Source organism: Pollicipes pollicipes, unplaced genomic scaffold (genome assembly GCF_011947565.3).
Source record: "Pollicipes pollicipes isolate AB1234 unplaced genomic scaffold, Ppol_2.1 Scaffold_6686;HRSCAF=7923_pilon_pilon_pilon, whole genome shotgun sequence".
Lineage (NCBI taxonomy): Eukaryota > Metazoa > Arthropoda > Thecostraca > Pollicipedomorpha > Pollicipedidae > Pollicipes > Pollicipes pollicipes.
The window spans coordinates 42,982,733-43,004,648 of record NW_023596921.1 but is presented as its reverse complement, the minus strand read 5'-3'; the positions used below and the strand labels follow the sequence as shown (position 1 = coordinate 43,004,648).

Sequence of the window (21,916 nt, the reverse complement as noted above, 5' to 3'; positions counted from 1 at the left end):
TCTTTACACCGGATCCCATCCCGGTCCGACCTCAAATACGTGCGTCACGGTGAAGGCCCCCAAACACCGGGCGTCAGGCACATGCTAGAATAGCGCCTCTCGGGAGGATTTCCTCCTGGAAAACTACGCTGATCACGACCGGCCCTGTGCACCGTGACGTCACAGACCGGTGCCGCATATATAACGAGCCGGCCGCTGGGGACTGCATACAGAAGAGTTCGGTGACCACACCAGACAGCAAACGAGAGTGAACTCTGGTCAGCTACAGTGCAAGACTTTCAGTCAGCAATATGTGGAAACTGCTGGTCATCGCTGCTGTTTGTGTGCAGCTGTGCTGTGCACAGTACCCGAGATACCTTCGTTTCCCGGTTGGCAGAGGTAAGATCTAATAATGCGATGTCATGGCAACTTTATATATCCCATTGATACCGCTTGCCTTGTCTTGCAGTCAGATAACAACGATGACAGAAAACTGGCTTTTCAAGAACAAAGTATCTGCAAAGCGAAACGAAACGGGCCAGGTGATTTGGTTACGAGATCCTGAGGGCTAACTCTCGCCCCGTGTCTTTTCTCTTTCTCTACAGGTGACGACACCAAATGTCATGACAACCAGGTTGACAAGAAGTACAATATCGGTGATGTCTGGAGCTCCCCATTCTCTGGCTGTAAGCAGAGTCACTGCGTCAAGGACGACGGCGTTCTCTACATCGACAGATTCCAGTGAGCATGATATGCAGTCGTCAATTAGTGGATGGAGGTCGGGATGTTGACAACAATCACCGTGCAATTCTTGTAACCTAAAAAAACACCCTGCACGCTATGCAAGAGCTCCGTCATTTCCAGTTTCCAGCGTTGATTAAGTCCACAACATGCTAATGTAAACCATTATTTTTATGACGAACGTTTAAATTTGCCGGCGATTCCAATCATGCGTGCTGAAGGTTGCTTTGATGTCCCCGTCCTATCGAGTTTTGTAATTTACCCAATCACTTTACAGGTGTCCGTCGGTGAGAAAGCAGGTGGACTTCAAGAAGTTGAAGGCCAATAACCTGTTCTGCCGCGAGGCTCGGGGAGATAGGAGGAAGGAGTTTCCCGACTGCTGTGCCCGCCTTGTCTGTAAACACTACGTGGACGGCAAGCTTGTGCCGCTGCCGGCGCACAAATATCCCCTGCTCTAGTCAGGGCTGGGATGGAACTACAGCTGCGGGAGTGCGAACCAAAGATGTCTGAAAATCCATCCGTGTATGGGAAGTTGGTATAGCCAGATGTTCCTATTGCTGTGCTGGCTTTCAGTGGAAGTCTTGTGATATTGGTGTCATGTCTAGTTATATGGTTTTTGTGCGTACAAGTATCACTTTGTTGACTGCTGGCTGCCAGCTTTGTACAGCACCAACTTGATGCTCAGGTAAATATACTTTTGAATCTGGATATGAGAACTGTTGAGACATGTGGCAGTCATTCTTCATAATTTCGCCACTCATAGCCGTGTTGTGATCATCCATGCACCGATGAAACATTCAAGGGCGGTGCCAACAGTCAGATACACTTCATCTAATATTCCCCGTTCGAAACGCAATAAAATCAAGGCTCGGATGGCAGCACGAATAAACCTGAAATATGTGACTTTTTCAACATGAATGAAATCTGCAACAATAAGAGAAAGAAATCACATAATTGTTTCCTTCAGTGCGTGACAGAATGGCAACAGCAGCTACTTGGCCAGCGTGGTTTTCAGCTATCCATCGAATCTTGCTGGTCACGTTACTATCAGTACATGTTAGTGTGATCAGTGCAAAAACACGCATCATAGAGGTTTCTGAAAGCCGCATCCCTACAGCCTGCGTTCTAAGATTCGACGACTTTCCTAAACACAAATTCTACCAGACCCGTCACAAAGGCTTTGCGAGACAACTCATGGCCAATTGCGTTCTCTTCAAAACGAGTGTTCCGTCCCTCATTCACCGACGACACCCTGGGGATGTTTCACTGAAGTGAGATATGCAACGGCTCACTACATCAATCATGATCGATGTATGCGACAAGTGAGCGTGTGAACTCCACATGATGACTTCAAGAATAAGAATGGGAGAAGATTGGATGCTTAGGTGTGAGTATGAGCCATGCTTAAAGAGATGTATGTAAAGTTAGCAAAAAATTAACTTCTGCTAAAGGTTATCAGTAACTTAGATCTGTGAAACTGCTAAAAAGCTAACAGAAAATATAGATGTTGTGGTAATCCATTACTTCCTTCCTACTTTCAATGGTGATAATAGAGCTGGTTTCTGGTGTCCGCCGGTATTCGGTCGAACTGCATTCGGAGACACCGAATGGGCGGGTGAGTTTTGGTGAAAAATGCGCGATCTGTGCTTGGGTTCTTCGCATGCATCCCGATCACTAGAAGGTGATCGGTTGTCGCTCTTGAATGCCCCTGACCATTGTCACCGCGCGTTACAGCACTTGCTTCTGCTTTTAGGGTGGTGGGGAGGGTCAAAAGATGTTATAAGAGCAACTTTTCCTGAGTCAACCTCTGCCTGCTTCCAACGTCCCTGGCTTATTCCTTTAGAAGACATTCAATGCATAGTCGAACGGACCTTCAGTACATGCCAGTATATCGCAGTATATTCACAACATGACAAAGTATTTCTGTGCGTTGAACCGGCCGCACTAAACACACACATTTTCCCGAACCTTTTTTAATTTTGTTTCTCTCTGAGGCTGATGTAGGCATCCACCATTACTCGTAGATTAACTGCTTCTGAACAACGCTTGTTCTCAAGAAAAAGCGTAACCGCGTTCAGATGAGGCTGACTCACAGAAGACCAGTTTTAACCGTATGGGTCACTTGCATTGACCACAAGAGGAGGGAGGGATTCCTGGCTTCTCAGTTCGGCATAGCCTATTATATAAAACCTTAGCATGGCTGGGGAGGGTCTTCAGTGATGGCTCGGAGCCTCAGCCCTACATAATCACCCCGTTAGCATGGCCCCTGTTGGCACCATGTAGTCCGACAGAAGAAAATGATTGACCACACGTGGATTATTGTCACCAAACTTTCTATCTTCCTCGCCTCCAATTATTTGACAACCTCGTTTGAATCCAGCCAGCTACATCAACGAGGCGCTTTGTACTGCCTTTGTTCCAAATCGACTAACAACGAAATGTTCATAGCTTCGATGCAACCAGCAGGCTTAAATATGGCTACCAATGGTACGTCTTCGCACACATGGGTAATGCCGGCAACACACGACGTTTGGGCCGTTCTTTCGCTTAAACCCACAGTCAACACCCCTCCTGAAAGAAAGGAAACATTGCGCGTATATCTATCGTGAGTATAATCCAAATCTTCCACATCGAACACCGTGCAACCCAGCTACACTCACTGTGTAGCTGGGTTGTGTGTGTCGTGTGTGTGTCGCCGCTAAAGTGAAGGCACAAGAGCTTCACCATAACAGCAAATTCAATTAAATACACTCATTCACTCTCTCGTTGTTAAAAAAACGATACCGACCAACGATGTATTCAGAGCTTAGGCTTGCAAATGTAATGCTTACCTTTTCTGGGGTTTTCGTTAGTGATAAGAGCGGACAATACTTTACTGCATAAGAATAGGAGACACGCCCACTTCCGAGCATTTGGCGACGGATACGTGGTAGGTTGATGTTCTAACAATTCTGTCAGGAACTATTTACAGCGTAAAATAATGCGTGCGGTGGGGTAAAGAAAGATCCGCGCCACCTTGTTTACACTTCTATTCTCGATCACATGCCGATCAATAGGCCGACAACATATTCGAGACTGGTCTGGTTCAAGCGAATTTATTTGCGTAAAAACTTGTAAAATACTGGTAAGTCAGATCTTCTACGCGTGAACTCAGGAGGATGTTTGATCAGTGAGGATGCCAACTAAAGTACAGTTATTTCTTTTAACCCCTGAATTGCAAGTGCTCCTTTTGTAGTCGTTGGTCGCTCGTTATTCATATGATCAAGATTGGGGAGGCCAGTCTTCTGAAACAGGCTACTTGGCGACCATTAATATAAAATTCGATTTTACCAACCGACTAAGTTCAGATGAGTGTCACGGGTCCAGGAATATCTGGCCTTTCCTTCTTCCGCATCTTTATTTGTCTCACAAATGCGCTCAAGTGTAAAGACACTGATCACGATTTCCCACTCGTTCCAATTCGGGCCTCAACGTGTGACGTTATCATCCTAACGTCAAACGGCCGCAGCCAACATCTCTCGTGTCGCCCACCGGTCCAGTACGCCACCGGCTGTGTGGGCGTGTAAGTCCCAGAGCTGGAATGCCTATATCTGCCATGTGAAGTGGACGAGCCTGGTAAAAATGAATTTCCCAGTCAGGATTCAATGAGTAACGTCAAGATTCTGACGTCACGGATGGCGGCGAACAGCTCTCGTCGTTCTCACCGAGCTAGTACGTCACCACCTGTTCAGCCGACGAGGACAGAAAATACCTTGACAAGCAGACTCACGTCAACGACGATGAAGTCCCCGGGCTGAAATGCATATATCTGTCACATATAATCAACCAGCCTGTTGAAAGTGCATAACCTATGCAGCTGCATATTGCAAAGCGCTTATGCAAACACGTATGACATCACATTTCCGTGGGACGAATTCATCTCATGCCATCCTCAGTGTATTCCAGCACATGCAATGGACGTTTTCTTCGGAAACATTCCACATATTCAATCTCTGGACGGCCTTGCGAGTACTCCGCGGCGGCAGCCCCGGCACAGAATTCAGCGATGATAGGCCGGGCGCCAGTGAGACTTCATCTTGTCTAGACACGCATGAGAGGCACCAGAGGCAGGGTGAGTGGGCCCATGTTGATGCGATTGTGTTGCACTAGCACTGTCCACAATGGTGCAGGAAAATGATTAGGCCGATGTATTTTGATAGCGTATAGAGATGCGGAGCTCTGGCAACGCAGTCGAAGTGAGACCTACTCAGGTCCCAGGAACCCCAAGATAACAAGTTATCCAACACACGATGCCGGAGTGAGACACGAATGTTGCGTGTGATTTGTTGATGCATGTTGTGCATATCCGTGTGCACGCATTTGTGATATGCAGCACGAGGCAACGGTTTCAACAGGCTCAATTTGCAATGCTTAAAACGTTCGGCATAAATAACATAGAATGTCCTGGTGATATAGACAAACGGGATGTACGTGGTACTTTGCTCGGTATAAGAGAGAAACGCGCCCTGCCTCTCAGCTCCTATTGTTTTTCAGCATTATGAGTTCGAACCCCATGATGAACGACTCGCGGTCGCTTGACCCTAGGCGCGAGTATTTTAATAGTTGAATACCAGAGACAGATATATTTTTTCCCGCTCATAAGTGAATGGCTACCCGGTAACTAACCACAAAGGATTAGCCGGGTATAGAGCCTCGCGATCATGTCTTCACACTAGCAAGCAAAGCTCAGGCGAAATTACTCATTCAACTGGGACGGTGACCTCCGAGAAATGACCTGACTGCAGGAAATAAGGTATTGTGAGCATGTGCTATGAGCCTGGTGTGATCCGTGCAAGGCATTCGGCATTCCTTTCTGTCTAAATTAGTTGTATAAACCTCATGCCGTCACCTCAATACAGTGATATTCCCCTTTTCGTCCAGTCACCACCAAATGCCATGCTTCAAATCGCTCCGAAGCCCGCTGTGTCTATGTATTTACACCAGCCGGGAATCAACTTAGCAGCCTGACGAGAAGAATTTGTAGATAATTGGAAAACGATATGTTCAACAAAATCATTCAAATTCTGAAATCATCTTGAGGGTACTCAGATTCAATGCTCAGGGTGAAGGCGTAAATCAAAGACTAAGAGGACGAAAACGGGCTGCTCGAAAAAAACCCGCAAAAATCTCAATAGGTTCTTCCGCGGTGTAATTACAGAGGACATCCTCACAACAAATCAAGCACCGCCCCTATTTGCAAAAGCCACCAAGCCGACATCATTGTTATTGCGCACATAGCGAAGGTGAACCCGCTTAACTTAAGAACCCCAAGCTCGTTTAAGCCTGGCGGCAATTTCCGAGGCTGTGGAGAAAAATTTCCATCAGCGACATTCCAGCCGTGCCACCTGACATTTAACGTTCGGAAAAAGCAAGAATCGCACAATGCTGACAAGCTCCATATTGATGGGCGTACAATGGATGGATGATGCTTGTATGCATGGACGAGCCGCACCATAGTGAGGCCGTACTGCGGCGGGCCATGGACAGAGGAAAGTATTGGCGGCATTAGGTATGTACATACGGAATGCCAGCTTTCCCAGCCTTCTGGATCCGAGAAACGGATGGCAAAGCATTTCTATGTCCCACCTCCACTGGTTTCTGTGGGCCTGTCCTTGGCCTTTCTAAGCCTCGCGGAGCATCACGAAGCGGTCGGTTTTTACGATCCCATTTCGGATCAACCCGAAATAGGTGCATCACGGTAAAGTTCCCCAATATCGGGCGTCAGGCACGTGTCAGAGCAGCACCTCTCGGGAGAATATCCTCCCGGAAAACTGCGCTGATCACGACCGGCCCTGTGCACCGTGACGTCACAATCCCGTGCCGCATACATAAGGAGCCGGCCGCTGGGGACTGCACACAGAAGCGTTTGGTGGCCAGACCAGACAGCAGACGAGCGTGGACTCTGGTCAACTGCAGTGCAAGACTGTCAGTCAGCAATATGTGGAAACTGCTGGTCATCGCTGTTGTTTGCGTGCAGCTGTGCTGTGCACAGTACCCGAGATACCTTCGTTTCCCGGTTGGCAGAGGTAAGATCAAAGTTACCATGTCGTGGGGAATTTACGTATCCAATAATACCGCTTGCCTGTTTTATAGAGTCAGTTAACAGACATGAAAGCAAGGTGTCTTTTGATGAACAAAGCATCTGTAAAGCCAAACTGAGCGTACCCGATGTTTTGGCTCCGAGATCCTGAGCGTTTACCACCGACGCCTCTTTGTTCTCTTCAGGTGACGACACCAAATGCCATGACAACCAGGTTGACAAGAAGTACAACATCGGTGATGTCTGGAGCTCTCCATTCTCTGGCTGTAAACAGAGTCACTGCATCAAGGAGGACGGCGTTCTTTACATTGACAGATTCCAGTGAGTGTGAAATGCAGCCACCAATTAGCAGTTGGAGGTCGGAACCTGGACATCCGGCACCCTACAATTCTTGCTACCCAAGTGAACCCACTTTGAAGAGCTCTTTAATTTCCAGCACCGAAAGTTGGTCTAGTCCACAGCATGCAAATGTAAACCAGGATTTGTATGACATACGTCTATTTTTACTGACGTTTCAAATCATTAACGCGCTGAAAGTTTCTTGATGATCCTGACCTGTCTGATTTTATCATTAACGTGCTTATTTTACAGGTGTCCGTCGGTGAGAAAGCAAGTGGACTTCAAGAAGCTGAAGGCCAACAATCTGTTCTGCCGCGAGGCTAGAGGAGACAGGAGGAAGGAGTTTCCCGACTGCTGTGCCCGCCTGGTCTGTAAACACTACGTGGACGGCAAGCTTGTGCCGCTGCCGGCGCACAAATATCCCCTGCTCTAGTGAGGGATGGGATTGAGCTACATTTGCGGGGATGCAAACCAAATATGTTTGAATATTCATCCGTGTATGCAAAGTTGGTGTAGGCGAATGTGCCTATTGCCGTGCGGGCTTTCAGTTGGAGTCTTGTGATATTGGTGCGATCTTTCAGTTATAAGATTTCGCGCATACAACTAGTCGCAAGCTTGGTTCAGCAGCAATCTGATGTTCAGGTAAATGTAGGCTGAATCTGAATTGATGGGACCTGCTGAGACGTCTGTGCAAGTCATTTTTCATAATTTCGTCGTCCATGGCGATGCTGTGATCATTCGTACACCGATGAAACGTTTGTGAGCGATATTACCATTCAGATACATTTCAACCTTTATTCTTCATTGAAAGCGAAGCGATACCTATCGCCGGATGGAAGCGCAAATAAACGTGCAACTTACGACTTTTGAACGCATCCGAGATCTGTAACAAGAATACAAAAAATCGCACATTTTTCCCCATTGTGTGACATACTGACAGCAGCAGCTACATAGGCAGCGCATCTTTCATTAATCTATCGTCACTGCTGGTCACGTTATACTCAGCACAAGATAGTTTAACCGGTACAAAAACGTGCATTACGAAGGCTGTTAACAGCGGCCTCCCTCCTAGACAACTTGTGTCTTAAAACTCGACGGTTTTCCGTAATAAGACTTGTACCAGGCCCGTCAATATGACTTTGGGGTAAATTTCAAGACCAACCACGGGCTGATCAAAGCGAATGTTCTGTCTCCAACTCTTCCACGACACCTGGTCGATGTTTGGCTGAAGTGACCTGTAAAACGGCTCGCTTCATCAGACACGACTACATTCAGGTGAAATTTGAACGTGTGAACCGCTCAGGGTGTCTCCGAAAATCAAAATTGGGAAGGTTGCATACTTACGTATCGACATGGGCGATACTAAAGACAGAAGCAGGTACAGTTAGCCAAAAGGTTAAATTTTGCTAAAGTCTGTCCGTAAAGTAAATCCGTAAGACTGCCAAAAAGTTAACGAAAATAAGGCTTTTTGGTTATTCCTATTTTTTAAAGGCTGACGTCGCTGGTATCTCCTGTAAAATCCCTAAACTCATGCTTTGTCTGTGAATATCTTGGGATCACATCGCCCCATTTCCCTATCGGTGCCCCGGCAGACCGACATATGGGGCCCCGGGCTGAGCACATGGTCCTCTGAGCAAAGGGGAATTACACAAGATCAGGGTGCGTGACTTATGCCCATGTGCGATCAACAATGCATGGGTAAGTTAACAGAAAGTGCCTCGATGGAAGTGAAGGATTCTCCGCAAACGAGATTAAGGAGAATATGTATTTAGAGGGTTCCTGAGCATCGAGTGACTCGGTGCTTTACCTTATCGGGGCCCCAGTAACAACACAAGGCCCTCCGAGCAAGTGGAAAGAACCCGAGACTAATATGAAGGGCCTCTGAGCAACTGAGAGTGACCCGGTATATGGGGCCCGGCAAAAGTGTTTACAGCCTTTTGGGCGAATGGGAAGAATCCGTGGGGGACCTCTAATCGATCAAGAGTGCCGAGGCATCCGAGCAGATAATGCCCCAACAGCATCGTAGGGCCCTGCCAGAAAATGCAAAGAGATCAAGGACAACTTGGAATGTTCCTTAGCGATCGGATATACCCGGGTAGCAAATATAAAGAGCCCTGACAGCAGCGTAACTTTGACATTAAGACAGCGTTATGAGCCCCAGAATATCTTCTAATCACCGCCCTCTCAACCAGCGAAGAGTTTAATTTGGCTGCTGACGGGCTTGTCACTTTCGTTGGTAACTGTTCTTCGTCGCCTGGAGGCCCAAAGACGTTCAGTCTTGTGGCGTTTTATGTTGGAAAACAGCGCCCGTTCGGCCGTTTATAAGCCTCATCGGAGCCTGTGGCTCCCTTAACACGCGCCCGGGTGGGCAGCTTAATACCATTCGCTTGGGTGGGGAGGGGTCAAGTTGGCCCCCCTGAGATCTCCGGAACTAAGAAAGCTAGAGTCACAAGCAGTCAAATGTTGTGTGCTTTAATCCAGTTATTTTTTTACGTTAAACATGATGAAAATGATGCAATGTTTCCCTCCACCCAAGTGGAGAGCAGTTTCAGGACCCTGTACTATCGCGGGGCTGTACCGCGGCCGGCCATGAGCGGAGGCAAGTCTTGGTGGCATTAGGCATGCGTGGGCTGATCACCAACTTCCCAGCCTTCCAGATGTGAGAATTGGTTAGAAAAGCATTTCTTCATCCCACCTACGCTTGTTTCTGTGTGTCTTTCGAGGAGCTTTCTCGGCCGTTGGCAGTATTGTGGAGTGGTCGGTCTTTACACCAGATCTCATCCCGGTCCGATCTTAAATGCGTGCGTCACGGTGAAGGCCCCCAAACGCCGGGCATCATGCACGTGCTAGAACAGCGCGTCTCGGGCGAATGTCCTCCCGGAAAACTGCGCTCATCACGACCGGCCCTGTGCACCGTGACGTCACGGTCCGGTGCCGCATATATAACGAGCCGGCCGCTGGGGACTGCATACAGAAGCGTTTGGTGGCCAGACCAGACAGCAGACGAGCGTGGACTCTGGTCAACTGCAGTGCAAGACTGTCAGTCAGCAATATGTGGAAACTGCTGGTCATCGCTGTTGTTTGTGTGCAGCTGTGCTGTGCACAGTACCCGAGATACCTTCGTTTCCCGGTTGGTAGAGGTAAGATCTAGCAATGCGATGCCATGGTAGCTTCATATATCTTATTGATACCGCTTGCCTTTTCTTGTAGTCAGTTAGCAACGAGGACAGGAAGCTGGCTTTTCAAGTACAAAGTATCCGCAAAGCGAAACGAAACGTGCCAGGTGAGTTGGCTACGAGATCCTGAGAGCTAACTCTCGCCTTGTGTCTTTTCTCTACAGGTGAGGACACCAAATGCCATGACAACCAGGTTGACAAGAAGTACAATATCGGTGATGTTTGGAGCTCCCCATTCTCTGGCTGTAAACAGAGTCACTGCGTCAAGGACGACGGCGTTCTCTACATCGACAGATTCCAGTGAGCATGATATGCAGTCGTCAATTAGTGGATGGAGGTCGGGATGTTGACAACAATCACCGTGCAATTCTTGTAACCTAAAAAAACACCCTGCACGCTATGCAAGAGCTCCGTCATTTCCAGTTTCCAGCGTTGATTAAGTCCACAACATGCTAATGTAAACCATTATTTTTATGACGAACGTTTAAATTTGCCGGCGATTCCAATCATGCGTGCTGAAGGTTGCTTTGATGTCCCCGTCCTATCGAGTTTTGTAATTTACCCAATCACTTTACAGGTGTCCGTCGGTGAGAAAGCAGGTGGACTTCAAGAAGCTGAAGGCCAACAATCTGTTCTGCCGCGAGGCTCGGGGAGACAGGAGGAAGGAGTTTCCCGACTGCTGTGCCCGCCTTGTCTGTAAACATTACGTGGACGGGAAGCTTGTGCCCCTGCCGGCGCACAAATATCCCCTGCTCTAGTCAGGGATGGGATGGAACTACGTTTGCTTGAGTGCGAACCAAAGATGTTTGAATATTCTTCCGTGTATGTGAAGTTAGTGTAGCCGAATGTCCCTATTGTTGTGCTGGCTTTCAGTGGAAGTCTTGTGATATTGGTGTCATGTCTAGTGATATGGTTTTGTGCGAGCATCACTTCATTAACTGCATGGTTGCCAGCTTTGTATAGCGCCAATTTGATACTCAGGTAAATATATTGTTGGATCTGGATATGAGAATTGTTGAGACATGTGGTAAAGTCATTTTTCATAAATTCATCGTCCATGGCAGTGTTGAGATCATCCGTGCACCGATGGAACGTTCACGAGCGTTGCCACCAGTCAAACACCTTTCACCCAATATTCTTCATTCGGAACGCAGTAAAATCAACGTCCGGATGGGAACGCGAATAAACTTGAAATGTGTGACATTTTGATCAAGAATGAAATTTGCAACAAGCAGATAAAAATGACACAACACTGTCTCCCTCAGTGCATGACCGAGTGGCAACAGCAGCTACTTGGGCAGGTTGGCTTTTATCAATCCATCGTCACTGCGGTCACGTTATGCTCAGGACAGGGTAGCGTGACCAGGCAACCATGCCATATACTGCGCGCCTATTCCTTACAGACCCTGCGCTGCAAGCGCTCGTTAAAGTCTGGTAATATTTCTACAGCTCAGCCAATCTGGCCACGTGGGAAACTTAATTTTCTAGAACAGTTCACAAGCCGTCCACTTTAAAACTCCAGTTATTACCGGTCGTTATGCTCAAGTGGAAGTCGGTACTCCACGAATACCAAGATCTTTCCACCTCTGAATCTATATTTACCCCACGAACGCACGCAGCAGTGACGTCACTAACCACCAAGAGCCAGTCTCTCAGCGGCGGGTCTCAACCCGTGACGTCACAATCCTGACGTCACGGGCGGCGGCGGCCGGCTCTAGCCCCGCTCACCGGACGCGTTCGTCACTGACCGGCTGCCGAGATGATCCCCGAGATGGAATGCATGCATCTTCGCTTCAAAGCAGCAGCCTGTGAATAATGTATGACCTGTGCACATTGTGAAGCGCTGAATCAGTTATCCATGGCATCACATTCAGTTGGGGCGAACGCATCTCCCACCTGGCTTAGTGCACAGCAGCACATGCATCGGAAGTATTTTTCGGAAACATCCCGCTTCCTCCACCTTCGGACAGCCTGGCGAGGATTCCGCGACAAGATTCCTCGACACCGCATGCAGCGGCGAGAAGTCCGGCGCCAGTGAGGCCCCATAATGTCTGGGCTCGCACGAGCAGGGCGCAAGCCAGGGCTGATGCCCACGCGCGGTGTTCACCAGCGATGTGAGCAATGTCCTGGGAAAGGATTAGGTCGGCCAGTTTTCAGCGGCGTGCCGAGCTGTCCTCAGTTGACGGCGTTGCCAAAGGTGTGACCTGTCCACGTTCGGGAACTCCAGGTCCCACACAACATACCGGCATAGCAAATGCTTGCACGAGTGCGTTTCTGTGCCTGCAGCCGCGTGTGGGAGGGGAAAGTATGAGGAGCATGTGATCGTCTGACCCTAGGCCGGAGTCCCATTAACAAGATCTATATGACCCGTCCATAGGCAAGCGGGTAGAAGCCAACCACCCCGCTTCAATCTCACACAGGACTGTGACGTAACCGCCATGTGCAACACGTAAGATGTTGTCCTGCGGTCCGTCTGGCACGAGCAGAGAAGAGAGGCGAAGTTACCTGTTAAACTTGGATGATGTGATCTAGGTGGAGGCTCACGATTCAAGGAGGAAGCCACTCTTAGCAAAGGCTGTGAGCCAGATATTGCTTATGAATTTTTAAAAAAAGATACAGTGTAGTCAAGTTTATTTTGTAATGCATCCAGTATTATGTTATGCATTAATCTCAAACTTTCTTTCAGCCACCACCAAATTTCAACACGCACGAAGATAAACCAGCTCCAGGCTAAAAGACAAATGCCTTCACAAAATACTCTGATTAGCGTACTTTACCAATTGATAACTAGTGCATCTTTTCCCTTCGCGTCTTTTCCCTAAAGTGTTCTTCTTCATGGCGATACCAGCCAGACCCATGCTCATCAGCAATGCTCCACTTACTTCACCAAACAGTAACGTTCGGAAGAACAGGCATTTTCACATGATCATAATGCTGAATAAATACGCATGGACAAGGCATGAATAAATCGCACCATAGCGGGCCGTACCGCGGCGGGCCAAGAGCGCATGCGAGTGTCGGTGGCATTAGATATGTATGTGCGTACTGTTAACTTTTTCTGTCTTCTGGGTCCAGGGAACGCATGGCAAAACATTTCTACGTCCCACCTCCGCTTGTGTCTGCTGGCCGATGTATGGCCTTTCTTGGCCGTTTGCAGTATTGCGGAGCGGTGGTCTTTACACCGGAACCGATCCCGGTCCGACCTCAAATAGGTGCGTCACGGTGAAGGCCCCCAAACGCCGGGCGTCAGGCACGTGCTAGAACAGCGCCTCTCGGGGGAATGTCCTCCCGGAAAACTGCCCTCATCACGACCGGTCCTGTGCACCGTGACGTCACAGTCCGGTGCCGCATATATAACGAGCCGGCCGCTGGGGACTGCACACAGAAGCGTTTGGTGGCCAGACCAGACAGCAGACGAGAGTGGACTCTGGTCAGCCGCAGTGCAAGACTTTCAGTCAGCAATATGTGGAAACTGCTGGTCATCGCTGCTGTTTGTGTGCAGCTGTGCTGTGCACAGTACCCGAGATACCTTCGTTTCCCGGTTGGCAGAGGTAAGATCTAACAATGCGATGTCATGGTAACTTTATATGTCCCATTGACACCGCTTGTCCTGTCTTGCATTCAGATAACAACGATGACAGGAAGCTGGCTTTTCAAGAACAAAGTATCTGCAAAGCGAAACAAAACGTGCCAGGTGATTTGGCTACGAGACCCTGAGGGCTAACTCTCGCCTTGTGTCTTTTCTCTACAGGTGACGACACCAAATGCCATGACAACCAGGTTGACAAGAAGTACAATATCGGTGATGTCTGGAGCTCCCCATTCTCTGGCTGTAAGCAGAGTCACTGCGTCAAGGACGACGGCGTTCTCTACATCGACAGATTCCAGTGAGTGTGGTGTGCAGTCGTCAGTTAGCGGATGGAGATCGGGATGTTGACAACCATCACTGTGCAATTCTGGTAACCTGAAAAAACTCTGCACGCTATTCAAGAGCTCCGTCTTTCCAGTTTCCAGAGTTGATTACGTCCACAACATGCTAATGTAAACTAAAAATTGCTATGACAAAAGTATAAATCTGCCAGCGTTTCCAGTCCTGGGCACCGAGGATTACTTTGATGGTCCTGTCCTATCAGGTTTTATAATTAACGCAATCACGTTACAGGTGTCCGTCGGTGAGAAAGCAGGTGGACTTCAAGAAGCTGAAGGCCGACAACCTGTTCTGCCGCGAGGCTCGGGGAGATAGGAGGAAGGAGTTTCCCGACTGCTGTGCCCGCCTTGTCTGTAAACACTACGTGGACGGCAAGCTTGTGCCGCTGCCGGCGCACAAATATCCCCTGCTCTAGTCAGGGCTGGGATGAAACTACAGCTGCGGGAGTGCGAACCAAAGATGTCTGAATATCCATCCGTGTATGGGAAGTTGGTATAGCCGGATGTTCCTATCGCTGCGCTGGCTTTCAGTGGAAGTCTTGTGATATTGGTGTCATGTCTAGTTATGGGGTTTTTGTGCGTACAAGTATCACTTCGTTGACTGCTGGTTGCCAGCTTTGTACAGCACCAGCCTGATGCTCAGGTAAATATACTTTTGAACCTGGATATGGGAACTGTTGAGTCATGTGGCAGTCATTCTTCATAGTTTCGCCACTCATAGCCGTGTTGTGATCATCCATGCACCGATGAAACATTCAAGAGCGGTGCCAACAGTCAGATACACTTCATCTAATATTCCTCGTTCGGAACGCAATAAAATCCATGTCCGGATGGCAGCACGAATAAACCTGAAATATGTGACTTTTCAACATGAATGAAATCTGCAACAAGAAGAGAAATAAATCACGTAATTGTTTCATTCAGTGCATGGCAGAATGGCAACAGCAGCTACTTGGCCAGGGTGGTTTTCATCTACCCATCGAATCTGCTGGTCACGTTACTATCAGTGCAGGTTAGTGTGATCGGTGCAAAAACATACATCATAGAGGTTTCTGAAAGCTGCATCCCTACAGCCTGCGTTCTAAGATTCGACGACTTTCCTAAACACAACTTCTGTCAGACCCGGCACAAAGACTTTGCGAGACAACTCATGGCCAATTGCGCACTCTTCAAAACGAGTGTTCCGTCCCTCATTCACCGACGACACCCTGGGGATGTTTCACTGAAGTGAGTTATACAACGGTTCACTACATCAATCATGATCAATGTAGACGGCAAGTGAGCATGTGAACTCCACATGATAACTTCAAGAATAAAAATGGGAGAAGGTTGGATGCTTAGTTGCATGAGCCATGCTTAAAGCGATGTATGCAAAGTTAACAAAACATTAACTTCCACTAAAGCTAATCAGTAAATTATATCTGTGAAACTGCTAAAAAGCTAACAGAAAATATAAATGTTGCGGTAATCGATTACTTTTTAAAACCTGGATGACTGATATCGGCTTAAGCTCATTTCAACGGTGATAATAAAGCTGGTTTTCTGGTGTCCGCCGGCATCCGGTCGAAATGTGTTCCGAGACACCGAACGGGCTAGTGCGTTTTGGTGAAAAACGCGTGATCTGTGCCTTGGTTCTTCGCATGCATCACGATCATTAGCTGGTGATGGGTTGTCGCTCTTAAATGAACCTGACCATTGTCACCGCGTGCTACAGCACTTGCTTCTGTTTTTAGGTTTGTGGGAAGGTCAAAAAATGTTAAAATAGCATCTTTTCGATAGTCAACCTCTGCCTGCTTCCAACGTCCCTGGCTTATTCCTTTGGTAGACGTGCAATGCATAGTCGAACGGACCTTTGGTACATGCCAGTATATCGCAGTATGTTCACAGCATGACAAAGTATTTCTGTGTGTTGACCCGGCCGCACTAAACACACACATTTTCTCGAAGTTTTTTATTTTTGTTCTCTCTGAGGTTAATGTAGGCATCCACTATCCCTTGCAGATTAACTGCTTCTGGATGATGCTTGTTCTCATGACAAAGCGTAACCACGTTTAGATGAGGCTGGCTCACAGAAGACCAGTTTTGATCGCATAGGTCACTTGCCTTGACCACAAGATGAGGAAGGCATTCCTGGCCTCTCAGTTGGGCATAAGCCATTATACAAAACCTTAACATGGCTGGAGAGGGTCTTCAGTCATGGCTCAGAACTCGTCCCTACATAATCACCCCGTTAGCATGGCCCCTGTTGGCACCATGTAGTCATACAGAAGAAAATAGTTGCCCACACGTGGATTATTCTCACACAAATTTTAACTTCCTTGCCTCCAATCATTTGACAACCTTGTTTGAATCCAGCCAGCTACATCAACGAGGTGCTTTGTACTGTCTTGCTTCCAAATGGACTAGCAACGAAGTGTTCATAGCTTCGATGCAACCAGCAGGGTTACATTTAGCTAACAATGGTACGTCTTCGCACACTTGGGTAATGCCGGCAACACACGGCGTTTGGACCGTTCTTTCGTTTAGGCCCACAGCCAACAGCCCTCCTGAAAGCAAGGAAATGTCGCGCGTATGTCCATTCTGAATGGAATCCTAATCTTACATATCGAATCCCGTGCAACCCAATTACTCCCACTGTGTTCCGTGTTGCCGTCAAAATGAAGGCACAAGAGCTTCACCACACAAGCGAATTTAACCAAATACATTCATTCATTATCTCGTTGTTAACGATACTGACCAATGATTTATTCAGAGCTCAGGCTTACATATTTGTTGTTCACCTTTTCTGAAATCTTCGCTCTTGATCAGAGCGGACGATACAGTAAAATACAATACTCCTTAAAAATAGGAGACACGCCCACTTCCGAGCCTTTGGTGACGCACAGGAAGGTAGGTTAATATTCTAACATTTCTGTCAGAAGCTATTTACAGTGTAAAATGATGCATGCGGTGGGGTATGGAGAGCCTGCGTCACCCTTTCGACATTTCTAATCTCGATTATCTGCTGATCAATAGGCCGACAACATATTCGAGACCGGTGTGATTCAAACGAATTTATTTGCGTGAAAACTTTTGAAATACTGGTAAATCAGATGTTCTACACGTGAACTCAGGAGGTTGTTTCATCAGTTATGATGCCAACTAAACTGCAGTTATTCCTTTTAACCCCTGAGTTGCAAGTGCTCCTTTTAAAGTCGTTGGTCGTTCGCTATTCCTGTGCTCACAGTTGGGAAGGCCAGTCTTCTGAAACAGGCTGCCTGAAGACCATTAATACAAAATGCAATTTTACCAACCGACTATGTTGAAATGAGTGTCACGGCTCCAGGAATATCCGGCCTTTCCTTCCTCTGCATCTATGTTTGTCTCACAAATGCGCTCAATTGTAAAGACACTGATCACGATTTCCCAGTCCTTCCAATTCGGGCCTCAACGTGTGACGTTATCATCCTAACGTCAAACGGCCGCATCCAACATCTCTCGTCTCGCCCACCGGTCCAGTACGCCACCGGCTGTGCGGGCGTGTAAATCCCAGAGCTGGAATGCCTTTATCTGCCATATGAAGTCGACCAGCCTGGTAATAATGCATTTCCAAGTCAGGACTCAATGAGTAACGTCATGATCCTGACGTCACGGGTCGGAACGAACAGCTCTCGTCGTTCTCACCGGGCCAGTACGTCACCACCTGTTCAGCCGACGAGTAGAGAAAATACCTTGACGAGCAAATTCACGTCAACGGCGATGAAGTCCCCAGGCTAAAATGCATATAACTGTTAAATAAATCAACCAGCCTGTTGAGAGTGCATAACCTATGCAGCTGCACATTGCAAAGCGCTTATGCAAATGCGTATGACATCACATTTCCGTGGGACGAATTCAACTCATGCCATGCTGAGTGTATTGCAGCACATGCAACGGACGCTTTCTTCGGAAACATTCCACGTATTCAATCTCTGGACGGCTTTGCGAGTACTCCGCAGCGGCAGCCCCGGAACCGAATTCAGCGATGAGAAGTCCGGCGCCTGTGAGACTTCATCTTGTCTAGACACACATGAGAGGCACCAGAGGTAGGGTGAGTGGGCCCATGTTGATGCAGTTGTGTTGCACTGGCACTGTCCACAATGGTGCAGGAAAATGATTAGGCCGGTGTATTTTGATAGCGTTTTGAGATGCGGAGTTCTGGCGACGCTGTCGAAGTGAGACCTACTCAGGTCCCAGGGAGCCCAAGATAACAAGATATCCAACACACGATGCCGGAGTGGGAAACAAGTATTGTGTGTGATTTGTTGATGCATGTTGTGCATATCCGTGTGCACGCGTTTGTGGTATGCAGCACGAGGCAACGGTTTCAACAGGCTCAATTTGCAATGCTTAAAACGCTTGGCATAAGCAGCATAGAATGTCCTTGTGATGTAGGCAAAAAGGATGTACGTAGTATGTTGCTCGGTATAAGAGAGAAACGCGCCCAACCTCTCAGCTCCTATTGTTTTTCGGCATGATGAGTTCGAGCCCAAAGATTAGCGACTTGCGGTCGCTTGACCCCAGGGGCAAATATTTCAATATTTAAATACCAGAGACGGATATATTTTTCTCGCTTATAGGTCAGTGGCTACCTGGTAACTAGCCACAACGGATTGGCCGAGCATAGAGCCTCGCGATCATGTTTTTACATGAGCAAGCAAAGCTCAGGCGAAATTGTTCATTCAACTGGGACGATGACCTCCGGGTAATGACCTGACTGCAGGAAGTAAGGTATCGTTAGCATTTCCTATGTGCCTGGTGTGATCGGTGCAGAGCATTCGGCATTTCTTCCTGTCTCAATTAGTTTTAAAAACCTCATGGCGTCACCTCAATGCAGTGATCTTCCCCTTTTCTTCCAGTCACCACCAAATGTCATGCTTCAAATCGCTGCGAAACCCGTTGTGTCTATGTATTTACACCAGCCGGGAATCAGCTTAGCAGCCTGACGAAACAAATGTGTAGATAATTGAAAAACGATATGGTCAACAAAATCATTCAGATTCTGAAATTATCTTGAGGGTACTCGGATTCAATGCTGAGGGTGAAGTCGTAAATAAAAGACTAACAGGACGAAAACGGGCTGCTAGAAAAAACGCAAAAATCTCAATGGGTTTTTCCGCGGTGTAACCACAGAGGACATCCTCACAACAAATGAAATACCGCTAGCTATTTGTAAAAGCCACCAAGCCGACATCATTGTTATTGCACACATAGCGAGTGTGAATCTGCTTAACTTAAGGACCCCAAGCTCGTTTAAGCATTCTTCCAGAAGCCCCGGCACTTTTCCGAGGCTTTGGAGAGAAATTTCCATCAGCGACATTCCAGCCGTGCCACCTGACATTTAACGTTCGAAAAAGCAGGATTCGCACAAATGCTGACATGCTGCATATCTATGGGCGCACAATGGATGGATGATGCTTGTATGCATGCACGAGTCGCACCATAGCGAAGCTGTATTGCGGCGGGCCATGGACAGAGGCAGGTACTGGCGGCATTAGGTATGTACATACGGAATGCCAGCTTTCCCAGCCTTTTGGATCCGGGAAACGAATGGCAAACATTTCTATGTCCCACCTCCACTGGTTTCTGTGGGCCTATCCTTGGTCTTTGTAAGTCTTGTGGAGCATCACGAAGTGGTCGGTTTTTACAATTCCATTTCGGCTCAACCTCAAATAGGTGCATCACGGTAAAGTTCCCAAAAGTCAGGCCTCAGACACGTGTCAGAGCAGCACCTCTCGGGAGAATATCCTCCCGGAAAACTGCGCTGATCACGACCGGCCCTGTGCACCGTGACGTCAAAATCCCGTGCCGCATACATAAGGAGCCGGCCGCTGGGAACTGCATACAGAAGCGTTTGGTGGCCAGACCAGACAGCAGACGAGAGTGGACTCTGGTCAGCTGCAGAGCAAGACTGTCAGTCAGCAATATGTGGAAACTGCTGGTCATCGCTGTTGTTTGTGTGCAGCTGTGCTGTGCACAGTACCCGAGATACCTTCGTTTCCCGGTGGGCAGAGGTAAGATCAAAGATACCATGCCATGGTGAATTTGCATATCCAATAATACCGCTTGCCTGTTTTATAGAGTCAATTCGCCAACATGAAAGCAAGGTGTCTCTTGATGAACAAAGCATCTGCACAGCTAAACAAAGCATACCCCATGCTTTGGCTCCGAGATCCTGAGCGCTTACCACCGACGTCTCTTTGTTGTCTTCAGACGACGACACCAAATGCCATGACAACCAGGTTGACAAGAAGTACAACATCGGTGATGTCTGGAGCTCCCCATTCTCTGGCTGTAAACAGAGTCACTGCGTCAAGGAGGACGGCGTTCTTTACATTGACAGATTCCAGTGAGTGTGAAATGCAGCCACCAATTAGCAGTTGGAGGTCGCAGCCTGGACATCCGGCACCTGCAATTCTTGCTACCCAAGTGAACCCATTTTGAAGAGCTCCTTAATTTCCAGCACCGAAAGTTGGTCTAGTCCACATCATGCAAATGTAAAGCAGGATTCGTATGACATACGTCTATTTTCACTGTCGTTTCAAATCATTAACGCGCTGAAAGTTTCTTGATAATCGGGGCCTGTTTGATTTTTTATTAACGTTATTATTTTACAGGTGTCCGTCGGTGAGAGAGCAGGTGGACTTCAAGAAGCTGAAGGCCAACAATCTGTTCTGCCGCGAGGCTCGGGGAGACAGGAGGAAGGAGTTTCCCGACTGCTGTGCCCGCCTTGTCTGTAAACACTACGTGGACGGCAAGCTTGTGCCGCTGCCGGCGCACAAATATCCCCTGCTCTAATCAGAGCTAGAGTGAAACTGCATTTGCTCGAGTGCGAACCTAAGATGTTTGAATATTTATCCGTGTATGCGAAGTTGGTGTAGCCGAATGTGCTTACTGCCATGAGGGCTTTCAGTTGGAGTCTTGTGATATTAGTACGAACTTTCAGTTATAGGATTTCGCGCATACAACGAGTCGCAAGCTTTGCTCAGCACCAATCTGATGCTCAGGTATATGTACGTTGAATCTGAATTAATGGGACCTGCTGGGACATCTGGGCAAGTCATTTTCCATAATGTCGTCGTCCATGGCAATACTATGATTATTCGTACACCGATGAAACGTTTGTGAGCAATATTACCAGTCAGATTCATTTCAACCATTATTCTTCATGCAAAGCGAAGCGATATCTATCGCCGGATGGAAGCGCAAATAAACGTGGAATTTACGACTTTTGAACGCATCTGAGATCTGCAACAAGAAGACAAAAAAATCGCAAATTTGTTTCTTCCATTGTGTGACAGATTGACAGCGGCAGCTACTTGGGCAGTGCGGCTTTCATTAATCCATCATCACTGTTGGTCGCGTTATACTCAGCACAAGATGGTTTAACCGGTACAAAAACGTGCATCATAGATGCTGATGGCAGCGGCCTCCCTCCTCCACAACTTGCGTGCTAAAACTCGACGATTTTTCGTAATATAACTTGTACTAGACCCGTCAAAATGGCTTTGGGGTGAATTTCAAGACTAACCACGGCCTACTCAAAGCGAGTGTTCTGTCTCCAACTCTTCCACGAACCTGGTCGATGTTTGACTGAAGCGACCTGTAAAACGGTTTACTTCATCAGACACATAGCATGCATCAGACAGACAGATAG

At 47.8% G+C, this 21,916-nt stretch overlaps 3 protein-coding genes across 7 annotated transcripts; all 3 read left to right on the top strand.

Moving 5' to 3' along the window:
• Positions 1 to 228: 228 nt before the first annotated feature.
• LOC119107590 (uncharacterized) lies at positions 229 to 7,993 on the top strand. Of its 3 annotated transcripts, none has more exons than XM_037231090.1 (3): positions 229 to 378; positions 6,985 to 7,120; positions 7,391 to 7,993. In XM_037231090.1, the coding sequence occupies exons 1-3, from the start codon at positions 291 to 293 to the stop codon at positions 7,569 to 7,571; spliced, it is 405 nt and encodes a 134-aa protein (XP_037086985.1). In that variant the 5' UTR covers positions 229 to 290; the 3' UTR covers positions 7,572 to 7,993. The 3 variants fall into 3 exon arrangements, with proteins under 3 accessions (XP_037086985.1, XP_037086984.1, XP_037086983.1); XM_037231089.1 differs by lacking the exons at positions 6,985 to 7,120; positions 7,391 to 7,993 and adding exons at positions 585 to 720; positions 998 to 1,654; XM_037231088.1 differs by lacking the exon at positions 229 to 378 and adding an exon at positions 6,636 to 6,785.
• A 2,112-nt stretch (positions 7,994 to 10,105) lies between these two features.
• LOC119107577 (uncharacterized) lies at positions 10,106 to 14,907 on the top strand. Of its 3 annotated transcripts, none has more exons than XM_037231071.1 (3): positions 10,106 to 10,278; positions 10,479 to 10,614; positions 14,477 to 14,907. In XM_037231071.1, the coding sequence occupies exons 1-3, from the start codon at positions 10,191 to 10,193 to the stop codon at positions 14,655 to 14,657; spliced, it is 405 nt and encodes a 134-aa protein (XP_037086966.1). In that variant the 5' UTR covers positions 10,106 to 10,190; the 3' UTR covers positions 14,658 to 14,907. The 3 variants fall into 3 exon arrangements, with proteins under 3 accessions (XP_037086966.1, XP_037086965.1, XP_037086964.1); XM_037231070.1 differs by lacking the exon at positions 14,477 to 14,907 and adding an exon at positions 10,892 to 11,112; XM_037231069.1 differs by lacking the exons at positions 10,106 to 10,278; positions 10,479 to 10,614 and adding exons at positions 13,709 to 13,865; positions 14,066 to 14,201.
• A 5,210-nt stretch (positions 14,908 to 20,117) lies between these two features.
• Positions 20,118 to 21,485, top strand: LOC119107596 (uncharacterized). Its single transcript, XM_037231096.1, has 3 exons — positions 20,118 to 20,273; positions 20,473 to 20,608; positions 20,877 to 21,485. Exons 1-3 carry the CDS (start codon positions 20,186 to 20,188, stop codon positions 21,055 to 21,057), a joined length of 405 nt encoding a protein of 134 aa, XP_037086991.1. The 5' UTR covers positions 20,118 to 20,185; the 3' UTR covers positions 21,058 to 21,485.
• Positions 21,486 to 21,916: the final 431 nt, after the last annotated feature.